At 52.9% G+C, this 20,894-nt stretch overlaps 2 protein-coding genes across 4 annotated transcripts; one reads left to right on the top strand and one right to left on the bottom strand.

The window, feature by feature from the left end:
* Positions 1-970: 970 nt before the first annotated feature.
* On the bottom strand, positions 971-8,047 carry CLN6 (CLN6 transmembrane ER protein). Its single transcript, XM_061446545.1, has 7 exons — positions 7,905-8,047; positions 6,870-6,984; positions 6,056-6,154; positions 3,575-3,763; positions 3,408-3,463; positions 2,447-2,569; positions 971-1,357 (listed from the first exon to the last, which is right to left on the bottom strand). Exons 1-7 carry the CDS (start codon positions 7,985-7,987, stop codon positions 1,069-1,071), a joined length of 954 nt encoding a protein of 317 aa, XP_061302529.1. The 5' UTR covers positions 7,988-8,047; the 3' UTR covers positions 971-1,068.
* Positions 8,048-10,820: 2,773 nt separating this feature from the next.
* On the top strand, positions 10,821-17,275 carry FEM1B (fem-1 homolog B). 3 transcript variants are annotated; one of them, XR_009742101.1, is made up of 3 exons: positions 10,821-11,298; positions 14,204-16,383; positions 16,765-17,275. XR_009742101.1 is itself a non-coding variant. In XM_061446553.1 (2 exons), exons 1-2 carry the CDS (start codon positions 11,051-11,053, stop codon positions 15,837-15,839), a joined length of 1,884 nt encoding a protein of 627 aa, XP_061302537.1. In that variant the 5' UTR covers positions 10,821-11,050; the 3' UTR covers positions 15,840-17,275. The 3 variants fall into 3 exon arrangements, 2 of the variants coding, with proteins under 2 accessions (XP_061302537.1, XP_061302538.1); XM_061446553.1 differs by having other exon boundaries at positions 14,204-17,275; XM_061446554.1 differs by lacking the exon at positions 10,821-11,298 and adding an exon at positions 11,914-12,014 and having other exon boundaries at positions 14,204-17,275.
* Positions 17,276-20,894: the final 3,619 nt, after the last annotated feature.

Below are 20,894 nucleotides of genomic sequence, written 5' to 3'. Positions count from 1 at the left end.
ATCTGATTTTGTCCCATCCTGACCCTATCAGGAGAGCTGAGGCAGTGGTGTGGGTGGTGCTGAGCCCCTCTGCATCTGCTGCTGCTGGAACTATCCCAAAAGGAAACCCAGCAGCAGGGTCAGCACATGTGAGAGGGGACGAGGTACCCGATGCCAGGTTGTGGAGATCCAGACCCAAGAACAGAGTATTTAGTGGCCACAGTGACCACTGCAGCATGGACCAGCCCTTCCCAGGGCGGACCCTGCTCTGTTACAGTGAGGTGTTCATGGTCCTTAAACCTCAAGAGTCTCCTTTCAAAGGGCAGAGCTGCTTCAGGGAGCAGCCAGAGTCACTCAGCTTTTACCAAGTGCTTTTATTTGCTGTGCTTTGCTGATGGCTTTCCAATTCTGCCACTTGAATTCAGTCACACCGGGCTCTAATACAAACGCCACAGACATAACCCATCACAGGGATGCAGCTGGAGGTGCAGGGCTCGGCTCCATCACCTCAGCCTGGAGAAGTGACAAGTGGGAACAGACCCCACCGGGTGCTGGACCTCACCCCCTGCCCCATGGATGCCCTTTTGGGTTGCATTCATGGGGAATTGGTCCTTCTGCCACCAGCCAGGCCCTTCCTGCACTGTGTCTGCACTCAGCAATGAGGGCTGAACCCTAGCACTGATGGCCAGGAGCCACCACATGGATCCAAGTAGGGCAGCTCTGCCCCTTCCCTGCGTGCTTCATTCACCTGGGAGCAACATGGGAACAGCGGATGCGACTCCCAGTGCCAAGACATGGGGAGGATGAGGGCTCTCCCTGCAATCCCTGACTCCTGTTAAAGGCCGGGATGCTCCTGGGGTGGCAGTGGTGGTACCTGGACCACTGCGGGGCTGGGATGCTGCATCCCTGCCACCACCCCTTTAAACAGCCCGGCTTTCAGTCACAGGGACCATTCTCCCCTCGTCCCTGGCTGACTCACGCCTTGTGCAGCTCGTGTTGGTCAGGAGTTTATTTGAAACGCATCTACTTAGAAAAACTAAATTTCTTTTTTTTTTTTTTTTAATCCAAATCCCTCTAAAATATCAAAACTTAAAAACTTTCCTTTGCTGGGTGGAGGTTGCTCATGTGCAGGGTGTAAAACGCCCACGGCTCGGGGATGTAGATCACACCGGGGTACTTCTTCCTGAGGATTTTGTCATTCCACAGCCAAACCACCCAAAGGGCAATGAGGACCAGCGTGATGATGAAGGAGTAGAAGAGGAAAAGCCCATTGCTGTCCAGCACGAGTCCTTTGCGCTTCTGGTGCATCACCAAAGCCATCATGGCAAAGAAAGTGAAAATGTAGAGGATGAAGATCTGGCCCTCGGTCACGAGGTACCTGCAAAGCAAAGACACCCATGCCATCAGTGCTCCCATGGAGAACATGGCACTTCCAGCCTTGCCCGGAGCGAGCATCTCCCCTTCTCCTGCTCTCCATCCCATAAAGCTCTGCTGCCTTCTGCCAGCTTTTAACTGTGGTTTGGCTTCACTTTATCAGGGATTTAACAACCGTATGGGTTTCATGAAGAGAAATGGGATTTTGGGCTCCGTTTTTGGGATGCTCAACAGCAGACTCAAAGCCAGACTCTGGTTCTGTCCCATGGATGTTGTGCTTATTTAGCCCCCAAGTCCCTGTGTATCTGGCAGCAGCCTGTCCTGAGCAGGCAGAGCTTCGTGCTGATGGAGTTAAAGGCAGTGCATTGGGGGAACTGGGCACTGACCAAATGATGCTGATGATTTTGACTATCAGAACTTAATTTACTGTATAAAAGCAGCCCTGGCAGGGGGCAAAGCCACGGGTGAGAGAGAGCCTCATCTCCAGAGATGAATGGGAAGCTGTTTGGCTGCCATCAGGGAACCCCTTTGGGAAGAGGAGGCTAATGAGAATGGGAAATAAATAAGACCTCTCTCAAAAGGCTATTGGGGACCCGCAGGGCGAGAGGAGGAGGCAGTGCCTGAGCAGCACCCGCATGGCCTGGGCTCTGTGCGAGACGTCTGGACACCGGTGAGAGCATCCCCATTGCCACCAGTGAGCTGAGACCGCTTGGATGAGCTGCAGGCACCCCAAAATCATCAGGGAAGCAAAGGGCAGCCTTTGAAGGGGGAGAGACAGCAAATACCATGGAGCTCCAGCAGTCACAATGTGACCAGCTGCGGTTGAAGAAGCATCCCAAGCAGGGATGGGAGTGCTGATGGGTGACCCTGAACTCGTCCCAGCTTGTAAAGGCTTGAAGTGGCTGCAAATATCAATGGGATTTGATATGATTTGATTTAATTTGATTTTCCAGCCCTGCAGAGCAGAAACTGCAGCAAGTTCAGCCCTGGGGAAGGCACAAGCCCTCCCTGCACACTGTGGGGCTGCCTCTGGTATTTCTGGGCCACTCCATCTTCATCCCTGACCCATCCAGAGCAGGCAGAAGCCACTTACCAGTAATAAAGGCTGCTGGGCCCCATCAGAAGCAAGGCAGCCACTGGCATCCTGCTCTCCTCCTCAACAGGGGTGAAGCAGCCGGTGAAGTATATGAAGAGGATCAGGAAAAAAGGGATATACCTGCACACACAAACAGCTCTGATCACTGGTGTGAGCCTGGGGAGCGTTTCAACCCCTGCCCCCCCCTCAATCCGAACCATGCACGAGCCAGGAATGCAGGATGGGGACCAGGCTTTCAGTAACCTCTGAGCCCTTTGTAATGTAAAAGAACAGCATTTAGCTGCTTCTCAGCATTCCAGGAACAGCAAATAAATTGGGAAAGCCTCATGGCGAGGGATTTCCCCCTGCTCTGAGCAGCCCCAGGATTATCTGGCAGTGCATAAAGGAACAGACCCTTCTGGGGTGTCTGGTGTAGGCAGAGCAGCAGGGCATGGACACCTCCGGCACTGCCTGTGTTCCTGCCCCTGGGTAGGCGTGAGGCTGGATGAAGCCCATTGTCCAGCTGGAACAAGCATTTCTGGGATCAGCCTGGGGCGACAGCGCTGAAATCAGACCCTAACTGAGCTTCCTGGATCACCGTGGCCAAGCGCTCTCTGTTACAGGTCTGGCTCTGAGAGCAATCCTGCCCTCTCCTCTCGCTGGAGGATGCACAGTGAAGGAGGGGAGTGAATCAAGGGCTCGAGCCTCATCTCGTGGGAGATGACAGCCAATGGTTTGACAAACCATCCCTATGGCTGTCCAACAACGGCCGCATCCTAGAAACATCACTGAGACAGAGACAAAACCAGGGGAAATGGGGTGATTTCCCAAGGGAGAGATCCACTGTGATCACCCTGGCGCCGAGCACATCACCCCCAGCCAGCAATCAGCAGCTGGCCTTTGTGTTTTCCCCCATTAAGCTCTGATCAGCTCACATCTGCCCTCCCTCCCGTCACGTTCGGAAGCCGGAGTCGCTTACCACATCGAATGACCTAAATATTCATCGTAGTAGTACAGCAGCTCAAAGGAATCAATCTGCAACACAACAAAGAGCTTTAGAAGGGCAGAGGGAACAGGAGGCTCTTACATAAGACCAAGCAATCAACGTGGTTTTGGCTAAGTGCTTGTGGAAAGCAGCCTCTTTACCAGCGTCTCTGGCTTCAGGTTCTTGATGATGGGGTTCTCTCTTACAGACAGATGGTGCTGGTAGCCACTGAAAATCAAGCGATGGTTGACGGAGTCTCCGACCAGGTGGATGCTGGCACCCATGACAAACATGATGATGCTGACGTAGATCATGGATCTCGGTAAGGTCTTGGGGGATCTCTCGATGAGCTAAAAGCACAGAGAGGTGTCAAAGAGCACAGTGGGACCTGCAGAGACATGGGACAGGCTCTGCCCACCCTGAATTTATGGTGCTTGGCAAAAATCACCCCAAAACACGAGGGAAGGGCCTGCGGAGAGCTGCAGGTTGTGCTGCTGCAGATGTGAGCTCTGGTGGCCAGCACCTTGCAGGGACAACACAGTCCTGCCATGGGGAGAGCCACACAGACACACCGGCATGAGCCTCCCTGATGGAGGCTTTCCACAGATGCATCCCAGGCAGGTTTCCAGCAGCCTACAAGGCTTCCAGGTTTGTGTCCACTCTTTATCCCTGTTTGCAACTATAAACCCCTGGTTTTATGCCCTTTCTGCAAAGCAAACCCTCAACTCGAGTCAATGAAGAGATCAAATCAGTGACCCAGTACTTCTAAGGGAGCACTCGGAGCAATTTCTTCACCAGACGAGATCAAACCCGATTAATGAGAAACAAAAAGGCAGCCGGTTTCCTCAGTTCCTCTGCTGGAGGAAGGCTGGGTCTATGCATGTGGAAGGCTGGCTGTGCCCTCCAGTGGCAGGGAGAGCCTCCAGCAGCACTCAGCCACACACTTGACTCCCCTGGCTAAGAGACGCTTGCTCCTTTGTAACTCCCCAGTGACTGGTTTCCAAAGGACTCGTGGGGAACTGCTTGGGGTTTGGTTTTTGTCTTCCTGCAGGAATCGCACTCACCTCTGCATTCTGTAGGATCCCAGCCTGGTTTGTGTTGGAAGGGACCTCAAAGCTCCTCCAGCTCCAACCCCTGCCACGGGCAGGGACCCCTTCCACTGGAGCAGCTTGCTCCAAGCCCCTGTGTCCAACCTGGCCTTGAACACTGCCAGGGATGGGGCAGCCACAGCTTCTCTGGGCACCCTGTGCCAGCGCCTCAGCACCCTCACAGGGAAGAGCTTCTGCCTAAGAGCTCAGCTCAGTCTAGAAATACCTGAGTGCCAGCAAAACCGCTTGAGGCAACCTCTGAACATCTGCTCTGCTCACTGTGGGTGGAGGCAGGGACATCCACGTGAGGCTGGTGGGAGCCCCGTGCTACCTGGAGCCTGGGCTAATCTCCTGCAGGCCTGGCTGGGGATGAGGAGCAGGAGCCTGTCTCTATGAAGGAGCTCTTCTTTTGGGGAAGACCTCAAAGGATGCGAATCCCAGCTCAAGAGGGTCAGGAACTGGGGGGGGGGTGACACCGAATCAGCCTCAGGAACACAGTGAGGGGACGTGCATGAGCCCAGCCCAGGATGAACCGGGGCCACCTTCGCCTCCCACCTCCCTGCTGCCAAAGCAGCTTTGCAGCCCTCCATCAACAGCGAAAAGCTCCTTATTTCTATTTCATTTTGAGGCTTAACCTCTCCTTTCTCTGCAACCGCTGCACGAGCGGCAGAGCAGCCAGGGAGGACGAGGAGCAGGAGAGCCCTCGTCTGCTGCTGGAGGACGATGGGACGTGTCCTTCAAGGGGACACTGGGCACAGGAACGCATCCTGAATAACAAATGGGTTTTCCTACGGACCAACCCCTCGTGCTGTGCTGCTGGGAGAGCCCAGGACAGCAAATGCGAAGCTTCAGCATTGGCTGGGTCAGACTGGAATGGGTCACGTTGAGCTGCAGAGCTTCCACATCCCCCAAAGGGCCGGATCCTGCCTGCTCCTTTTTGGCCACAACGGCATTTAAAGTCCCCCAGCCAGGCTCAGGAGAGAGAAAAACATTTACATCTTAGGATGCAATTCAATTTTTAGCTAATTTATAATTGCTTTCTCCTATCTTGTGGCTCCTGCGTATTTAATGTAAGGAGATTTCTAATGACAGGAGAGTCTTTAACCTTATAAATGGTTTATAGGAGCCAGTGCCTGGCAGCTGAAGCAAGAGGAATTCAAGCTAAAGCTACAATTCTAATGTCAAAGAGCAAGTGTAATTAAGCTGTGAGCAACTGAGAAAATCTGCTCCAGTTCCAGCTGACTCAAAAGGTCTTTTAAGGCACGGATGTTGACTTAAAACCATGCTGTGGTTCAGGCAGGGAGAAGGGCTCTGATTCCTCTGGAATGCAGAATTCCCGGGGGAAGCAATTTGCTTTGCATATGCAGGCAACAGAGTTGTGTTCAGACGGTCACTGCCTTGCCCTGTAAAAGGTGGCACCACAACTCCTTTGCCATTCACACCACAAGTTCCAAGCACACTCTCAGCCCTTCCAAAACTGTGGTGTTTGCCCTGGTTTTACAACCACTAGTATCAAAAACCCCAACAAACCCAAGAGCTGCACCCCAAGTTTACCTTTAGCAGAAGAAAAGGCGTGATGACATTGTAAGCCATGTGGAAATAATCTCCAGCACTCGGTTTGTTTAGAGGGAACCACTCCAAAGGTAGGATTATCTGAGGAAGGGCGAGAAGAGAAGCACATCAGCACATCCCCACCACCCAGCTCGTGGTTACAGCCCCACTGCTGGCTGAAAGAGAGAGAAAATCCTTGCTTGGGATTGCTGCCGCTTGCTAAGTGGCAGCTTGGCTTCATGTAGCTGTTAGTAACGGAGCTGGGTGTCTTCTTGCAGTGAGCATCCCTAAAAACACAGTCTGGAAGTGGGGGTATTTACACCTCAGTCAGTGCCTAAAGGGGCTACAAGAAATCTGGAGAGGGGCTCGGGACAAGGGCCTGTAGGGACAGGCCAAGGGGAATGGCTTTAACCTGCCTGAGGGGAGACTGAGATGAGCTCTTAGGCAGAAGCTCTTCCCTGTGAGGGTGCTGAGGCGCTGGCACAGGGTGCCCAGAGAAGCTGTGGCTGCCCCATCCCTGGCAGTGCTCAAGGCCAGGTTGGACACAGGGGCTTGGAGCAAGCTGCTCCAGTGGAAGGGATCCCTGCTCGTGGCAGGGGTTGGAGCTGAAGGAGCTTTAACCCATTCTATAAGAGCAGGAATCCCAGTTGCCCCATGACTGGAACAACACGCTTGGTACCAGTTACACCAGTACATGGCAGCAGTCCTTGTCTCGAGGCCAGCTCCTCAAGGGAGCCCACCCTGGCTCTGTCCCCCTGCCCTCCACCCTACACAAGCCGACAGGAAGTGGAGCAGTGGCAGCCTCTGCCGCACTCACCATGGCGATGGGACGCCCAAAGTCCAGCACCCAGTTCTGCAGGGTGAAGTAGAACCACAGATCCAAGTGAAACGGGGAGGTCTTGAAGGTGTCCTCGCTCTTGACCGCTCCATGCCTGGAAGTGACAGAAGTGACAGTGTCAGCCTTTAGACCTAGCACAGGTTCCCGAGGAGGAAGGGAGCAGCCTCCAGGTCTGCATCCCTACCCCAAACCTGGGCTTCCCTGGCTGCTGGTGCGTATCTAGGCTTTGGGAGCTGTGAAATAACAAAACTGAGAGGTGAAGGAGAGTAGGAGGCAGTATGGAAAGGCAAAGTGTTGTCAATACAGTCTGGAATATCCCCGTAAGACAGCTCCTGGGTGGGAAGTGAGCACAAAAGCAGGATGAAAAGCTTAAGTGCTGAATTAAGTGCAACTATTTTTAACTTTTGCATGACAAAGCAGAATCCAACTCCTGTGGCACTTCCAAGTGCTAAACATGCATCGCTGCCCGGTGGTACTGGAGCACAGGGATGCTCTGCACGCGCTACCACCTTCATCTCCCACTCTGATCCTCTGCAGAGTGAGGCCTGATCCAACCCTGCTGAGGTCTTTACATCAAATAACGCTCCAGCACCACCGGACCTTCACCTCCCTACGGGAAAAGTGGAGGAAATGCTCTCCTGTGGTGCCCAGACTGGATCAGCTACGAACTTGTGTTTCCAACGGTCCAATCCCGATGGATGCAGGCGATGGTGGTACCTGGACGAGCCGGGAGAGCTGCGGCTCCCTGGAAGCGGATGAGGATCCCGGACCAGCCGGGGGGATCCAGGTAAGTCAGGATGCGCCGGGCACGGCTGAGCGGGGGAACTGCTCCGTGCGGCTGGGACCCCCCGGGACTCCCGCAGCATCCTGATGGGGCTGGTACCCGGGATGGGGGAGCACGGGGCAGGGTGCACGGGGAGGGGGGGTGTGGATGGGTTGGGGGAGGCGGGGAACGGGGGGGGAACAAAGAGGAGGGTCCCGTTTCCGTGCCCTCCCGCCGCCCCCTCCGCTCACCTGCCCGGGTACAGCGGCCCTGCGGGCTGCGGGGAGCCCGGGGCCGCCGCCGGGAACGGCCGCCGCCGCGCCGCGCCCTGCATGCGCCCGCCCGGCCCCGCTGCTCCCGGTCCCGGCCGGGGGGACGAGCGGCGGCTGCGCGGCCGGGAGCACCGGGACCGCCCCGGCCGGGGAGGGGCGGAGCGGAGCGGAGCGGCTCCGATCGGCTCGTCCCGGTCCGCCTCGGCTCTACTCGTCACTACTCGGCTGCGCTCGGCTCTTCTCGGCCAAGCCTTCTCCCCATGCAAACCCCAGGCAGCTCCTTTTATTTCCCTTCCGCCTCCGCATCCCGAGGGCCCGATCCTCGCTGGTTTTAAGAGGGGACGAGGAGAAGGAGGATGTTTAACTCCTTAATTCCTCGTTCAATGAGGAGCTCTCGCCCCCGGTGCCTTGACATGCGTCCCCACTCAGCCTGGAAAATGAGATCCAGACATGGGAAAAGTCTGCTGGAGAGCACGCTACATACAGCCTGTTCCATGCCGTCCCTGTGTCGCCTTAAACCCGGGGTTCAACAGAAATAAGGTGCTGCAGGTTTGGTTTACGGCCACGAGGAAATCAGTACGTGTGGCACGTCCCATCTCTGTTAGCCTGGAATGAAATGACTTGTGCTTGCTGTAAGGAAGATGGACATTATCACTGCAATGGGCTGGGAGATGTGGGCACCGTGCTCTGATCCCTCTCTCCCATTTTGTCTGGATAAATGCAGTCAGTCTGGGGCAACCCACGGGTGGTAAAAGTGTGAGGCAGGGAAGGATCTGCACCCCTGGGACTTGATTTGTACCTATGGAATTTGTTTAAATTGGGAGCTGCATCTGCATTTGAAACGCACAGAACTTCTCAAGTGGAGACACAGTTTAAGATGCTTTTCCAGCCATCCCAGGCATTTAATGAGCTAACTGGTTTTATCACGGGAAGCCTTTGGCTTCTGACCTTGTTGCTGGAGGACTCCAGTGACCAGAGTGTGGTGGAGCTCAGGGGTTTACACACAGAATCCCAGACTGGTTTGGGTTGGAAGGGACCCTAAAGCTCATCCAGCTCCAACCCCTGCCATGGGCAGGGACACCTTCCACTAGAGCAGGATGCTCCAAGCCCTTGTGTCCAACCTGGCCTTGAAATATCCTTGAGAAGTGAAGATCACTGAGGTGAGAGACAGGTCCACTTAAACTCACCACGAACCTGGCTTGTCACACTGTACCTTACACACCTACATGCCTGTTAAAAGCTGATGTTCCTTGACTGAGCATGCGGAGATGACTGCAGCCTGACTCGCTTCCCTCTTGCCTCTCCAAGACTCCTCTGGCCACATGGCCGGGCCACTGCTCCCATACATAATGCACAGCCCAGCCTATGCCAAGCCTTCCACAGCGAGCTGCAGCTCCAGTTGCATGAGTTTAAATTAACTATTAATGCAGCTGATACCGAACCCCCTTGAAGACAATGGCACGGAACAGCTGGCGGTGCAGGCTCTGTATCACGTTACTCACCGCGGCCTTGATCGGTCTCATGTCACCGATCGCAGCGTGGGGCACCTCCGGAGGGTCTCTGGGGGACATCTGGGTGCAGGAGAGGAGAGGTGGCCGTGCAGGTGGGGTGCATGCAGCTCTCAGTTAAGGTGATGCGCGTGCGGTGAGTCTGGTAATGGTGTCCCTGAAGCCAAGGGTGAAGGTCCTGTATGTGCTCACTGGGCAGGACAGGTTTGGTGGGGTGGAGTCATGTCCCAGGTGATGAAAGCTGCTGATCCCTTTAAAAGAAAATGAGAAACTGATGCAAACAAAAGCAAATACAGCCCAACTGAACCCCACCCAACCTAACCCAATCCAACTGAACTCAACCCAACCCAATCCAATTCAACTGAACCAAACCTAACTCAATCCAGCTGAACCCAATCCAGCCTAACCCAATTCAGCTGAACTCAACCCACCCCCCCAACCCAACCCTATCCAGCCAATCCAGTCAAACTGAACCCATCCCTGCTAACCAAACCCACCCTAACCAAACCCAATCCAAACCCTCTGTGAAATCAACCCAGGCAAACCAATGCATCCCTACTGAATCCAACCCTACCCTACCCAATCCAGCTGCCCCTGGCCTTACCCAACTCAATCCAACCAAACCATCCCAAATGAATCCAACTCTACCATATCCCATCCAACTGAGCCAGGCCAAAGCTAACCCAGCCCAAGCCAACTAACCCATCCCTGCTGAATCCCCTCCTATCTAGCCCAAGCCAATCCACTGAACACCACCCAACCCCATCCAACCAACCCATCCCAAATGATCCAAACCCACCCCATCCAATCCAACTGAACTCAGGCGAACACCACCCAACCCCTTCCAACCAACCCATCCCAAATGATCCAACCCTACCCTATCCAATCCAACTGAACTCAGGTGACCACCACCCAACCCCATCCAACCAACCCATCCCAAATGATCCAACCCACCCTATCCAATCCAACTGAACCTGACCTTACCCCATCCCATCCCATCCCATCCCATCCCAACTCCACCGAACCGGAGCCCGGAGCAGTGCAGGACAGCCCGAGCCGAGCAGCGGGACCGGGCCCGAGGCGGGCAGCACCGGATACGCTGCGAGGAGGGGAGGCGGCCGCGGCCCGGAACCCCCGCGCCAGGCCGCTGGTTGCCGGGGGGACGCGGCGGAGATGGCGGCGCTTCCGGTTTCGCTTCCGGAGTCGGCGGCGGGGGCGGAGCGGCGGCGGCCCGAGCGCGGCCTGTGGCGGTGCGGCCCCGCGCGCGCCCCTCCGCGGGTGTCCCCCCGTTTCCCCCCCCCCACCGGCACCGGGCGGCGGCCGCGCCGCGGGTTCGATCCCCGCCGCGCCACGGGCGATGTTCCGCGGGCCGCCGCGGCGCCGGTGAGGCGGCGGTGGGCGCTGGGGCTGCCCCGTCTCGCCGCCGGCCCGAGGGGGCTGGCCCGGCACAGGGTGGGGCGGCTGTCCCCGAGGGGGCCGCATGTGCCCCCCGGCGGGCACCGAGGCAGGACGGAGGAGGAGGCGGAGGGAGAGGCCGCCCCGGCGGCGGGGCAGGCCGGCAGGCCCGAGCCCAGGCCCGGTCGTCGGGGCCGCAGTCGTGAGGAGGAGGAGGCGGCGATGGAGGGCCTGGCCGGGTACGTGTATAAGGCGGCGAGCGAGGGGCGAGTGCTGACCCTGGCCGCGCTGCTGCTGAACCGCTCCGAGAGCGACATCAAGTACCTGCTGGGCTACGTGAGCCAGCACGGCGGGCAGCGCTCCACGCCGCTCATCATCGCCGCCCGCAACGGGCACACCAAGGTGGTCCGCCTGCTCCTCGAGCACTACCGCGTGCAGACGCAGCAGACCGGCACGGTCCGCTTCGACGGGTACGTAGAGCTCGTGGCCACCGCCGGGCATCGGGCGTCGGTACCGGCGAGGGGCTCGGGACCCGCCGCGCCCCCAGCGCGGGTGGGGAATGGTGGTTTCGGAGCCGTGAAAGTGCCTTTGGTGGTTGTGAGCCGGCGCCGGAGGGGTGACGGGCTGAGGAAGTTGGGGCTGTTCAGCCTGGGGAAGGGAAGGCTGCGTGGGGACCTCACAGCAGCTTCCAGTGTCTGAAGGGGGCCTATAGGGATGCTGGGGAGGGACTCTTCATTAGGGACTGTAGTGACAGGACAAGGGGTAACGGGTTCAAACTGAAACAGGGGAAGTTTAGATTGGATCTAAGGAGGAAATTCTTTCCTGTTAGGGTGGTGAGGCACTGGAATGGGTTGCCCAGGGAGGCTGGGAGTGCTCCATCCCTGGCAGTGTTCAAGACCAGGTTGGACAGAGCCTTGGGTGATATGGTTTAGTGTGAGGTGTCCCTGCCCATGGCAGGGGGTTGGAACTGGATGATCTTAAGGTCCTTTCCAACCCTAACTATTCTATGATGGGCAATAAATGCCTTTGCTCTCCTGAGGTTCCCTCCCCCCCCCCAACGCTAGGCAGAGTTGTGTTCAGCACAGTGTGGAGAGCTCCTCGGTTTGCTGGCGTTGAGCATGTCCTGCTGTGGTTGTGCCAGAGTGGCCTTTTCGGTGGCACTGCGCCCTGCCGCCAGTGACAGCAGGTGTGGGTCAGCGTGGGGTGGTACCTGTGCACTGCGAGCCGTTCTCCCTCAAACTGAAGGTTTTCAGTGTCCAGACGAGACATCCCGAGGAGCATCCCTTCGTCACTGCTGGGAGCAGTGTATGGGGCGGTTGGGAGTGAAATGAGACAAATTCTTCCCTGTGAGGGTGCTGAGGCACAGGGTGCCCAGAGAAGCTGTGGCTGCCCCATCCCTGGCAGTGTTCAAGACCAAGGCTTTGCCTGTATGTCCATCTCCAGCATAAGGCTGACTAATGGTGACGGTAGGTTGGTCTTTTGAACACCTTTCATTGGGCTCCTACGTGAGGAGCTGCAGTTGTGCCTGCGCAGCTCTGCCTGGCCCAGGGACAGGCTGGCTTGGGCCTTACATGCATGAAAGGGGAGGAACCAACTTCCCTGTGTGGTTTGTTAGGGTTTTTTTCCCTTCCCCTTCTCTTCCAGCCCTTCTTTAACACAGGCAAAAACCAGCTGAGAAAACTTTGGGTGAGATCTGCCGAAATTCGGCTAAAGAAAGGGCCTCCCTTGACAAAAAGCAATAGGAAGGGCTGGGTGTCCCCCCCCCCGAGTTTTCTGGCCTTGATGGGGTGGTGATCTGCTTGCCAGAGCCGCTGCCTGGGTCGCATTAAAGGAGGTGTTGTCCGAGACACAATGGGCACAGTGGGAGCCAAGGAGAGAGGCAGCATGTGATCCCGCGTTGCTGTCATTCTTCTTGAGATAAGGTGGCACAGCAGCTCCCCTTGTTTGGGCTCCGGGCTTTTGGCTTGTAAATGCACACCTGTAGCACACTAACAAAGTACCTCGTGTTCATTAACAAATCCCAGGCCCTGATTTTCCTCCTGATTTAATATAAAAGCATTTTAATGCCATTATTTGCAAAATGAGGAACTTCTTACTGTGGATAAAGGTGTGGATGGCCTTGCACAGCCTCTGAAGTGTTGTCTAGAGGGGTTGGCTTTATAAACAGCCACAGACACAACTAATCCTGTTGGGCTACGTGAGAGCTTTATCATAGAATGATAAAAATCGCTGTGAAGTCACTGTCTTACAATATTTTAACTTTGGGAAACGTGACTGTTTGGGCGCATGGAAATAAGAGATTTATCCCTCTCTGATTTGGGATGTGCTTTGAGTGTGTTTGTATTAACTGCGGTGTGAGAGCTGCCTGTTGCTGCACTTAAGTGCTACTTCAGAAATGAGGGAGATGGAAAGGACCTTAGCCTTTATCTTTGTAGTTACACGACTGCTGGATTTGGGAATAAAAACAACTTAGGGAAACGTGATGGTTTGCTAAACTATCCCCTCATTTACGAACGCCAGCAAGCTGTCTGCAAGGCCATGACGCAGAACAGAGCTCATGCAGCCCAGCTTATGAGAACTTCTGCTCGTTTAAATTGCATTTGATTCCTGGAGTTCCATTTGTGTAACAGTGCTGGGCTGCTTTATGGTGCAGTCTCTCAAACCAGAGGTATCGGTGCAGTGGAAGCAGTGGCAATTCTGCAGCATGGGGAGAGAGAACAAGGTAGGAACTTCTTAAGCCCTTTTTTCTGCTGGAGCCTCTGTATTGTTCAGAGTTTGTATGTTTGAGTCAATAAGCCAATTTAAAGCTTTTTTCTCTGTCTTTTAATGTGTCAGTTTCTGGAGCAAGGCATCAGAGTAGTGGTAATTCTTGTGGCTGTTCATGCTCTGTAGGCTGAGGGCTGGAGCTTGCAGATGGGGTCTTCAGAGCAGCCTGGGAGCAAAACGTGGCTGAATCCTGACTGCTCTGAAGCTTTGTGAAACCTTGGAATGGTTTAGGTTGGAAGGGACCTTAAAGCTCATCCAGTTCCAACCCCCTGCCACGGACCCCTTCCACTAGAGCAGGTGGCTCCAAGCCCCTGTGTCCAACCTGGCGTTGAACACTTCCAGGGATGGGGCAGCCACAGCTTCTCTGGGCACCCTGTGACAGTGCTTCATGTTCAGCTTCCAACGGTGCTGCTTTTCAGGGGTCTAAGTGTTGATAAGTCCCTCATTCCTTTTCTTTGGCTGTCCGGGTACGTTCCTTCATGTACAACACAATCTGGCTATAAAATAACCTTTTGATGGCCGGATGCGCACGTGCCCGTGGCCATCTGTAGGAGATGCTTTCACAAGAGCGTCATCGTAACTGCTCGTTTCTTGTCCTTGTGTTCTCAGCTTTGTCATTGATGGAGCCACAGCTCTGTGGTGTGCGGCAGGAGCGGGCCACTTTGAAGTAGTGAAGTTGCTGGTGAGTCACGGCGCCAACGTGAATCACACGACGGTGACCAATTCGACTCCGCTGAGGGCCGCGTGTTTCGACGGCAGGTTGGACATCGTGAAGTACCTGGTGGAAAACAACGCCAACATCAGCATCGCCAACAAGTACGACAACACTTGCCTTATGATCGCGGCTTACAAAGGCCACACGGACGTGGTGAGGTACCTCCTCGAGCAGCACGCTGACCCCAACGCCATAGCCCACTGCGGGGCCACGGCGTTGCACTTCGCAGCCGAAGCCGGCCACTTGGAGATAGTGAGGGAGCTGGTCAAGTGGAAGGCGGCGATGATGGTCAATGGCCACGGGATGACTCCGCTCAAAGTCGCTGCTGAGAGCTGCAAAGCCGATGTTGTAGAGCTGCTGCTTGCTCACTCCGACTGTGATCGGAGGAGCCGGATTGAAGCTCTGGAACTTTTGGGTGCCTCGTTTGCAAACGACAGAGAAAACTATGACATAATGAAGACTTACCACTATTTATATTTAGCAATGCTGGAGAGGTACCGAGACAGCGAGAATATCATTGAGAAAGAAGTTCTTCCACAAATTGAAGCTTACGGAAACAGGACTGAATGCAGGACTCCTCAGGAATTAGAGTCTATTAGGCAGGACAGAGATGCCCTTCACATGGAGGGTCTCATTGTGCGGGAGAGAATTCTGGGCTCGGACAATATTGATGTTTCTCACCCCATTATTTACCGTGGGGCTGTTTATGCAGATAACATGGAGTTTGAACAGTGTATCAAGCTATGGCTCCATGCGTTGCGTCTAAGGCAAAAGGGCAACAGGAACACTCATAAAGACCTCCTGAGGTTTGCTCAAGTCTTTTCTCAGATGATACACTTGAACGAGCCCGTTAAAGCCAAGGACATTGAGAGCGTTCTGAGGTGCAGCGTCCTGGAAATAGAGCAAGGCATGTCCCGCATCAAAACCACCCAAGACTCCGACATCCACTCAGCCATGGACAACTACGAATGCAACATTTTTACCTTTCTCTACTTAGTCTGCATCTCTACCAAGACGCAGTGCAGCGAAGAGAATCGCTCCCGGATCAACAAACAGATTTATAACCTGATTCACCTCGACCCCAGAACGCGGGACGGCTCCAGTCTGCTGCACCACGCCGTCAATTCCAGTACTCCGGTTGACGACTTCCACACGAATGATGTCTGCAGCTTTCCCAATGCACTCGTCACAAGACTCTTGCTAGACTGCGGTGCAGACGTGAACGCTGTGGACAACGAAGGGAATAGCCCTCTCCACATCATCGTCCAGTACCACCGGCCCATCAGTGACTTCTTGACGTTGCATTCCATCATCATTAACCTGGTGGAGGCCGGTGCTCATACAGACATGACAAATAAGCAGAAGAAAACCCCTCTTGATAAAAGTACAACAGGGGTGTCGGAAATACTCCTTAAAACTCAAATGAAGCTGAGTCTCAAGTGCCTGGCTGCCCGAGCAGTACGGATCTACAACATCAGCTACCAAAACCAGATCCCCAGAACTCTGGAAGAATTTGTGAAGTTTCACTAGGCTACATCCAACCTTCGTGCTGGTGCTATCCCAGGACGACATCAGTTGCAGACAGCAGGATGCATATGTATACCCGAAGTTGTTTTTTCTCGGTTCTTTTGGGTTCCTTTGGGTTCCGTCTGCAGATCTTGGGGAGGGGGGAAGGCAAAAAGCCCCATCATTTCCCTGTGGTCAACAGCTGATGTTTGAGATTCGAGTCGTTTCTTTTGATTAAAAGAATTGCTTCGTTATCTCTTTGTTTTTCTAAACAGAATGAAAAGAATGCCAATGTCACTTGTGCAGAATGTTTTTGTTCCCAGTGCCCATCTCCACTGAGGAGCTGCAGCTTTAGGTATTATTTAAAGGCGCCTCTGAAAGCCTGTGTCACTGAGGCAGTGACTTTGCAAACTTTAAACCTTCTTGGAGTGAGGTGGCAAAGAACAATTGGAACGTGGTAGTTGGTTTAAGATGAAGTCTGGATGTACAGAGCAGTCCCTTGCTCTCATACCTCACCATCTCCTTATGCCTTTCAGTTAATGCCGAAGATGGTAACGTTTAATAAAAGGTATTGTATTTTTTAAGTTAAGTTTTGAACAGCAGTTACCAACATACAGATGTATGGAATGCTCTGTTAGGAAATACAGGTTTAAATTCAGCTACGATGCATTCGTGTCATAAGAGTTGAAATATCAAGCTCTTCATTTACACAACTGCAGTAAGTATGGAGTAACTTTTGAAAAAGGAACTTGCACAGTGAACAAAACCAACCCGAGTCATGGTTTCTTTCTTTACGTAGCTGAGTTGCTCACCTATAAAGATCATGCATGGATACCTAGAAAATCGATAGGGTATTTGTGTCTCTGTGTGTCCCAACATTTCAGACTGCTTTTAACTTGGTTTTCTTCTGTTGTTTCAATGATCAACACGCACCTTGATCGACTCAAAGTATGTAAAACTGCACTCTTGGATTCCAGATGCTGTATCTTCCTAATGGAGTAGTCTGTCGCCAAAGAGAGTCTTCCTTGAAACTGCTTGAGCCTGGCTTTCCAGATGAGCGGAGTCTGTGCCTCCCTGCATTGGACTGGAGGAATTGATGTGATTTTTACTCCTTTCATTATGAAAATCTCTATTGAATCTGATTTTTAAAAAATTGTCCTATCATAAGGTCTTTTATGATAAGCAACTGATTGTATAATGACGCCGTTGCTTGAGAGAGTACTTCTCCTTGGTAGAAGTCGCAGATGCTCCGGCAGTAAAATGTCACTTGTTTTGACAGGCTACTGAAAACTCTGTTTCTGTTCAATGCAGCTTTTTAACTGTTAGATGATGAAAGAATGTTCTGTAGGGTTTGGGGTTTTTTTTTAAACAATCCGGGGTAGAACTTCCTTCAAGGCGAGATTTGGGCACACGTTTCTATTTGTATTACAAAGAAATAAACCTTGAATGTGGAAGCATTACCTCCTAACCCCTCATTTTTGTCTAGTGCTGCTTGGATGGGATGGGACCACGAGCACGGGCTCTTGTGTCTCCTTCCAGGGAAAAGCTTTACAAATACCATGTCTTCTAAGCCGTGAACTTACTCTGCTCCTAAATGAGAAACATGTCTGTCACTTGTGTCTCAGGTACACTCAGAACCCCGTGACTCTCAGCTGAACATGAGACAGAATGGCAAGGCCAAATTCAGCCGCCCAGGGCCTTAATGCAACAAGTGGATGGTGTGAAATGGTTGGGAAGGTGTTTGTGTTACTGTAAATTGCAACCCTAAAGGTCTTCCTCCTGCTGTATGCACCTGAAGCCATCAGGAAAGCTGCAGGTTTGTATTTGCTCAGTGTTTGCGGTGGTGATTTTTAGCCTGGCTGTTGGAAGTGCAAAAAATCCAATGTTTAAGTGCCCGTGGCTCATTGTGAGATGTGGGGAATGCTTTTAGTGTCTCATTTGGCGCTGCATCTCTTAGTACTAAAGCTTTGAACCCAAAACTCAGGCAACTTGGGTGCCCATAGCACATGGTTGTTATTTAGCTGTGTCCTGGGTTCAGCAGTAGCAGTTATTTTCCTCCTCCTCGGTAGCTGGTGCAGCGCTGTGTTTTTGGCTTTGAGCCTGGGAACAACACTGATAACCCCGATGGTTTTAGTTGTTGCTCAGTAATGTTTACTCTGATCAAGGACTTTTCAGTCTCATGCTCTGCCAGGGAGGAGGGGAAGCCGGGAGGAAGCAGAGGCAGGATGCCTGACCCAAATTAACCAAAGAGGTATTCCATACCAGAGCACCCCATGCCCAGTATAGAAACTGGGGGGGGGGGTGTACCTGGAAGGGACCGATTGCTGCTTGGGTCGGGCTGGGTATCGGTTGGTGGGTGCTGAGCAATTACGTTGTGCATCACTTGTGCTTGTTGTTTTTTCCTTTTCAGCTTTTAGTTTCCTATTCTCTCCCCTTGTTATTCCCCTTAGCATTGTTATTACTGGTTTTGTGTTATACCTCAGTTACTGGACTGCTCTTATCTCAACCCATGGGGTTTACATTCTTTCCATTCTCCACCCCATCCCTCTGGAGCTGGGGGTGAATATGGTGGGGAGTGAGCAAGGGGCTGCGTGGGTGTGGGTTACCCTCTGGGATTAAACCATGACAGTTGCTTGGAGCTGACTCAGTTAAAATTAACCAGTATATAAATTGTATGTATTACAGGAAAAATTCATCTGTTCTGTGTGTGCCACATGCTTCAGACAGAGCCCTGATGCCTTGCTGCTGCTTTTTACACTTGTGAAATGGGAAGATTGAGCTGAGCTCTTAGGCAGAAGCTCTTCCCTGGGAGGGTGCTGAGGCGCTGGCACAGGGTGCCCAGAGAAGCTGTGGCTGCCCCATCCCTGGCAGTGCTCAAGGCCAGGTTGGACACAGGGGCTTGGAGCAAGCTGCTCCAGTGGAAGGGGTCCCTGCCTGTGGCAGGGGTTGGAGCTGGATGAGATTTAAGCTCCCTTCCAACCCAGACCAGGGATTCTATGATTTATAATTCATGATATGCATGTTAAAAATGACTTGGTTCTTCTGATGTGGGGGAATGGGGGGAAGGAGGGGATAGGGCTGAGCACCCAACACGACTTGTACTGCTTGCTGCGTGACAAAGGTTGTGTTGAGGTGCTGTGTTGCTGATGAAGGCAGTATTTCCTTGCACTGTCGTTTTAACTCAGGACCTGGTTTTGGCACGGATACTCTCAGTGGTGTGTTCTTGCGAAATGCCCGTATAAAACCGTTCCTGGAACAAACATGCATGCTTGAAATACCTGTTGGCAATGATGAGGTGAAGGAAGCTGCTCCTCCCCGAATTCTGCCTTTTTAATAGGGAAAAGATGTTACACCAGATGATCATGTGGAAAAGCTGTGTCTCCATGCCTTGCTGTACCTTGTTCTTACCCTTTCCCACTTTATTTCTGCGTTGCAGGGTATGTGCTGAGGTTCTGCTTTGTCCATGCTGCTCCTGGGATGATTTCTGTATGTGAAGACCTGAAAAGATATGATGCTGTTACCCAGAAGCAGCACTCACACTTCTTGTCAGTAGGTTGCAAAGCACTTCACAAAGACGGGGAGTGTCTGTGCTATGGACAGGAGCTGATGTTAAAGCTGCTCCTGCCTCAAGTGCGGTCCCTGGTCTTCATCCCGGTTCCTGATGAAGACAGGTCCCTGCTTGCCTGCAGCCCTGGGAGGTGGTGTCATGGACGTGCTGTTCTGCTGCCTGCACTATGGCAGTGAGAGCTCTTGGCCAAAGGACAGGAAAAAAACACCATTGGGTGCCTGTTCCTGCATGCCTGTGGATGAGCAGAGTCTAGCTCAGTTCTCGGTGTCCCGGGACCTTCCCTCTCCTTAGTATGGAAATTCCTCTTTCAGGCATTAAAAGCTGAAGGAGTGTGTTTGTTCTTTGTGGAGTCATTTAAAGCTCTGGGTAAAATGCCCTACAAACCCCACAGGTGCTCCTTTCACTGGGAAAAGGGGTCAGAGCATCCCCTCTGCCAGGGATGATGTGTGTATGTGCCTATAGGGGCCGGTCTGTTACTTATAGAGCTGGCTTGGTGCAGGGAGATGATGTTGGAGAGCAAACAGGCTTTATAAATACCCCTTGCCGAGGCCAGCCTGTGCTTGAGGGAATGCTGAGCAAATCCTCATCCCTGCTTGCCAGTATCTCGGTCCCTCTGTCCAGAGGGATGCAAAAAGGGCAGCGCCACCGCACACAGAGGGAGCTGCAGCTGACATTAAAAATGCTCATATCATTGGGTCAGCTCTGCTTAAACTGTGGTCCTTCAGTAGTGGAGAGAGCCCTCGGATGTCCTGGCATCGTGCAGCTGCATGAAGAGCTGAGTTTTTCACTTATTCCATAGACTTCTGCCTCTCCGTGGAGGGAAATGCTGCTTGGCCCTACCATAGAGCCTCAGGGTCAGCAAGCAGGGTTAGCAAAGAAAACCACTGGTTGAAAACAGATCACTTGTTGAGTCTGTGAACTGAAATAAAGCTCAGCTGCTTTGCCTGTGCTGATTGGAGTTAAATTGGTGCAAGCTGCTGGTGTGAGTGGCTTTAACCAAGTTCTCAGTAATTACAAACCCTCTTTATGTTTTTGGAGCAGCACTGATGCTTTGACACCCGTCAGCCCACAGCAGGGGACAGGCACTGGGCAAAACCACTGCTGCAGGCCCTGGATGCTGCTGGGCAGGAGGTATGTGGATATGGACAGTATAGACCTATATGTGTGTGTGTATATATATGTATATATAGAGACACAAACACACATATACCTGTCTTATATACAGCTATGCTTTATATACACACAAATATGTAAGAATATGCACACACATATATTTTTTTATACATATATATGTGTGCATATATATACACACACACACACATATATTTTTATATATATGTGTGTGTGTGCACACATATGCAGAGAGATCTTGGCTGGTGCAGGGTCCTCTCTGACCACAGCTTCCTATATTTAGAGGCTGGAGATGCTCTCTTATATACACACACACTTACTGATATACATTTGCCACAGACCTATATACACGTACACATATACGTAGCTACATGTTCACA

This window comes from Pezoporus flaviventris, unplaced genomic scaffold (genome assembly GCF_033815535.1).
Source record: "Pezoporus flaviventris isolate CSIRO_AGI_PZ_B2104156 unplaced genomic scaffold, CSIRO_AGI_Pfla_v1 ptg000006l, whole genome shotgun sequence".
Classification (NCBI taxonomy): Eukaryota; Metazoa; Chordata; class Aves; order Psittaciformes; family Psittacidae; genus Pezoporus; species Pezoporus flaviventris.
The sequence above is the reverse complement of the archived record's forward strand: the minus strand, read 5'-3'. Positions and strand labels throughout refer to the sequence as shown.

Bases quoted from the DNA above. Each gene is read 5' to 3' on its own strand.
- CLN6 (XM_061446545.1), bottom strand. From the start codon at position 7,987: ATGCAGGGCGCGGCGCGGCGGCGGCCGTTCCCGGCGGCGGCCCCGGGC. The intron at 6,155-6,869 runs GTGAGTGCGGCA...GCCCTTCCTCAG, and splicing joins TTGGGCGTCCCATCGCCATG to ATAATCCTACCTTTGGAGTG. The intron at 3,764-6,055 runs GTAAACTTGGGG...CTGTGCTTTTAG, and splicing joins CGCCTTTTCTTCTGCTAAAG to CTCATCGAGAGATCCCCCAA.
- FEM1B (XM_061446553.1), top strand. From the start codon at position 11,051: ATGGAGGGCCTGGCCGGGTACGTGTATAAGGCGGCGAGCGAGGGGCGA. The intron at 11,299-14,203 runs GTACGTAGAGCT...TTGTGTTCTCAG, and splicing joins GGCACGGTCCGCTTCGACGG to CTTTGTCATTGATGGAGCCA.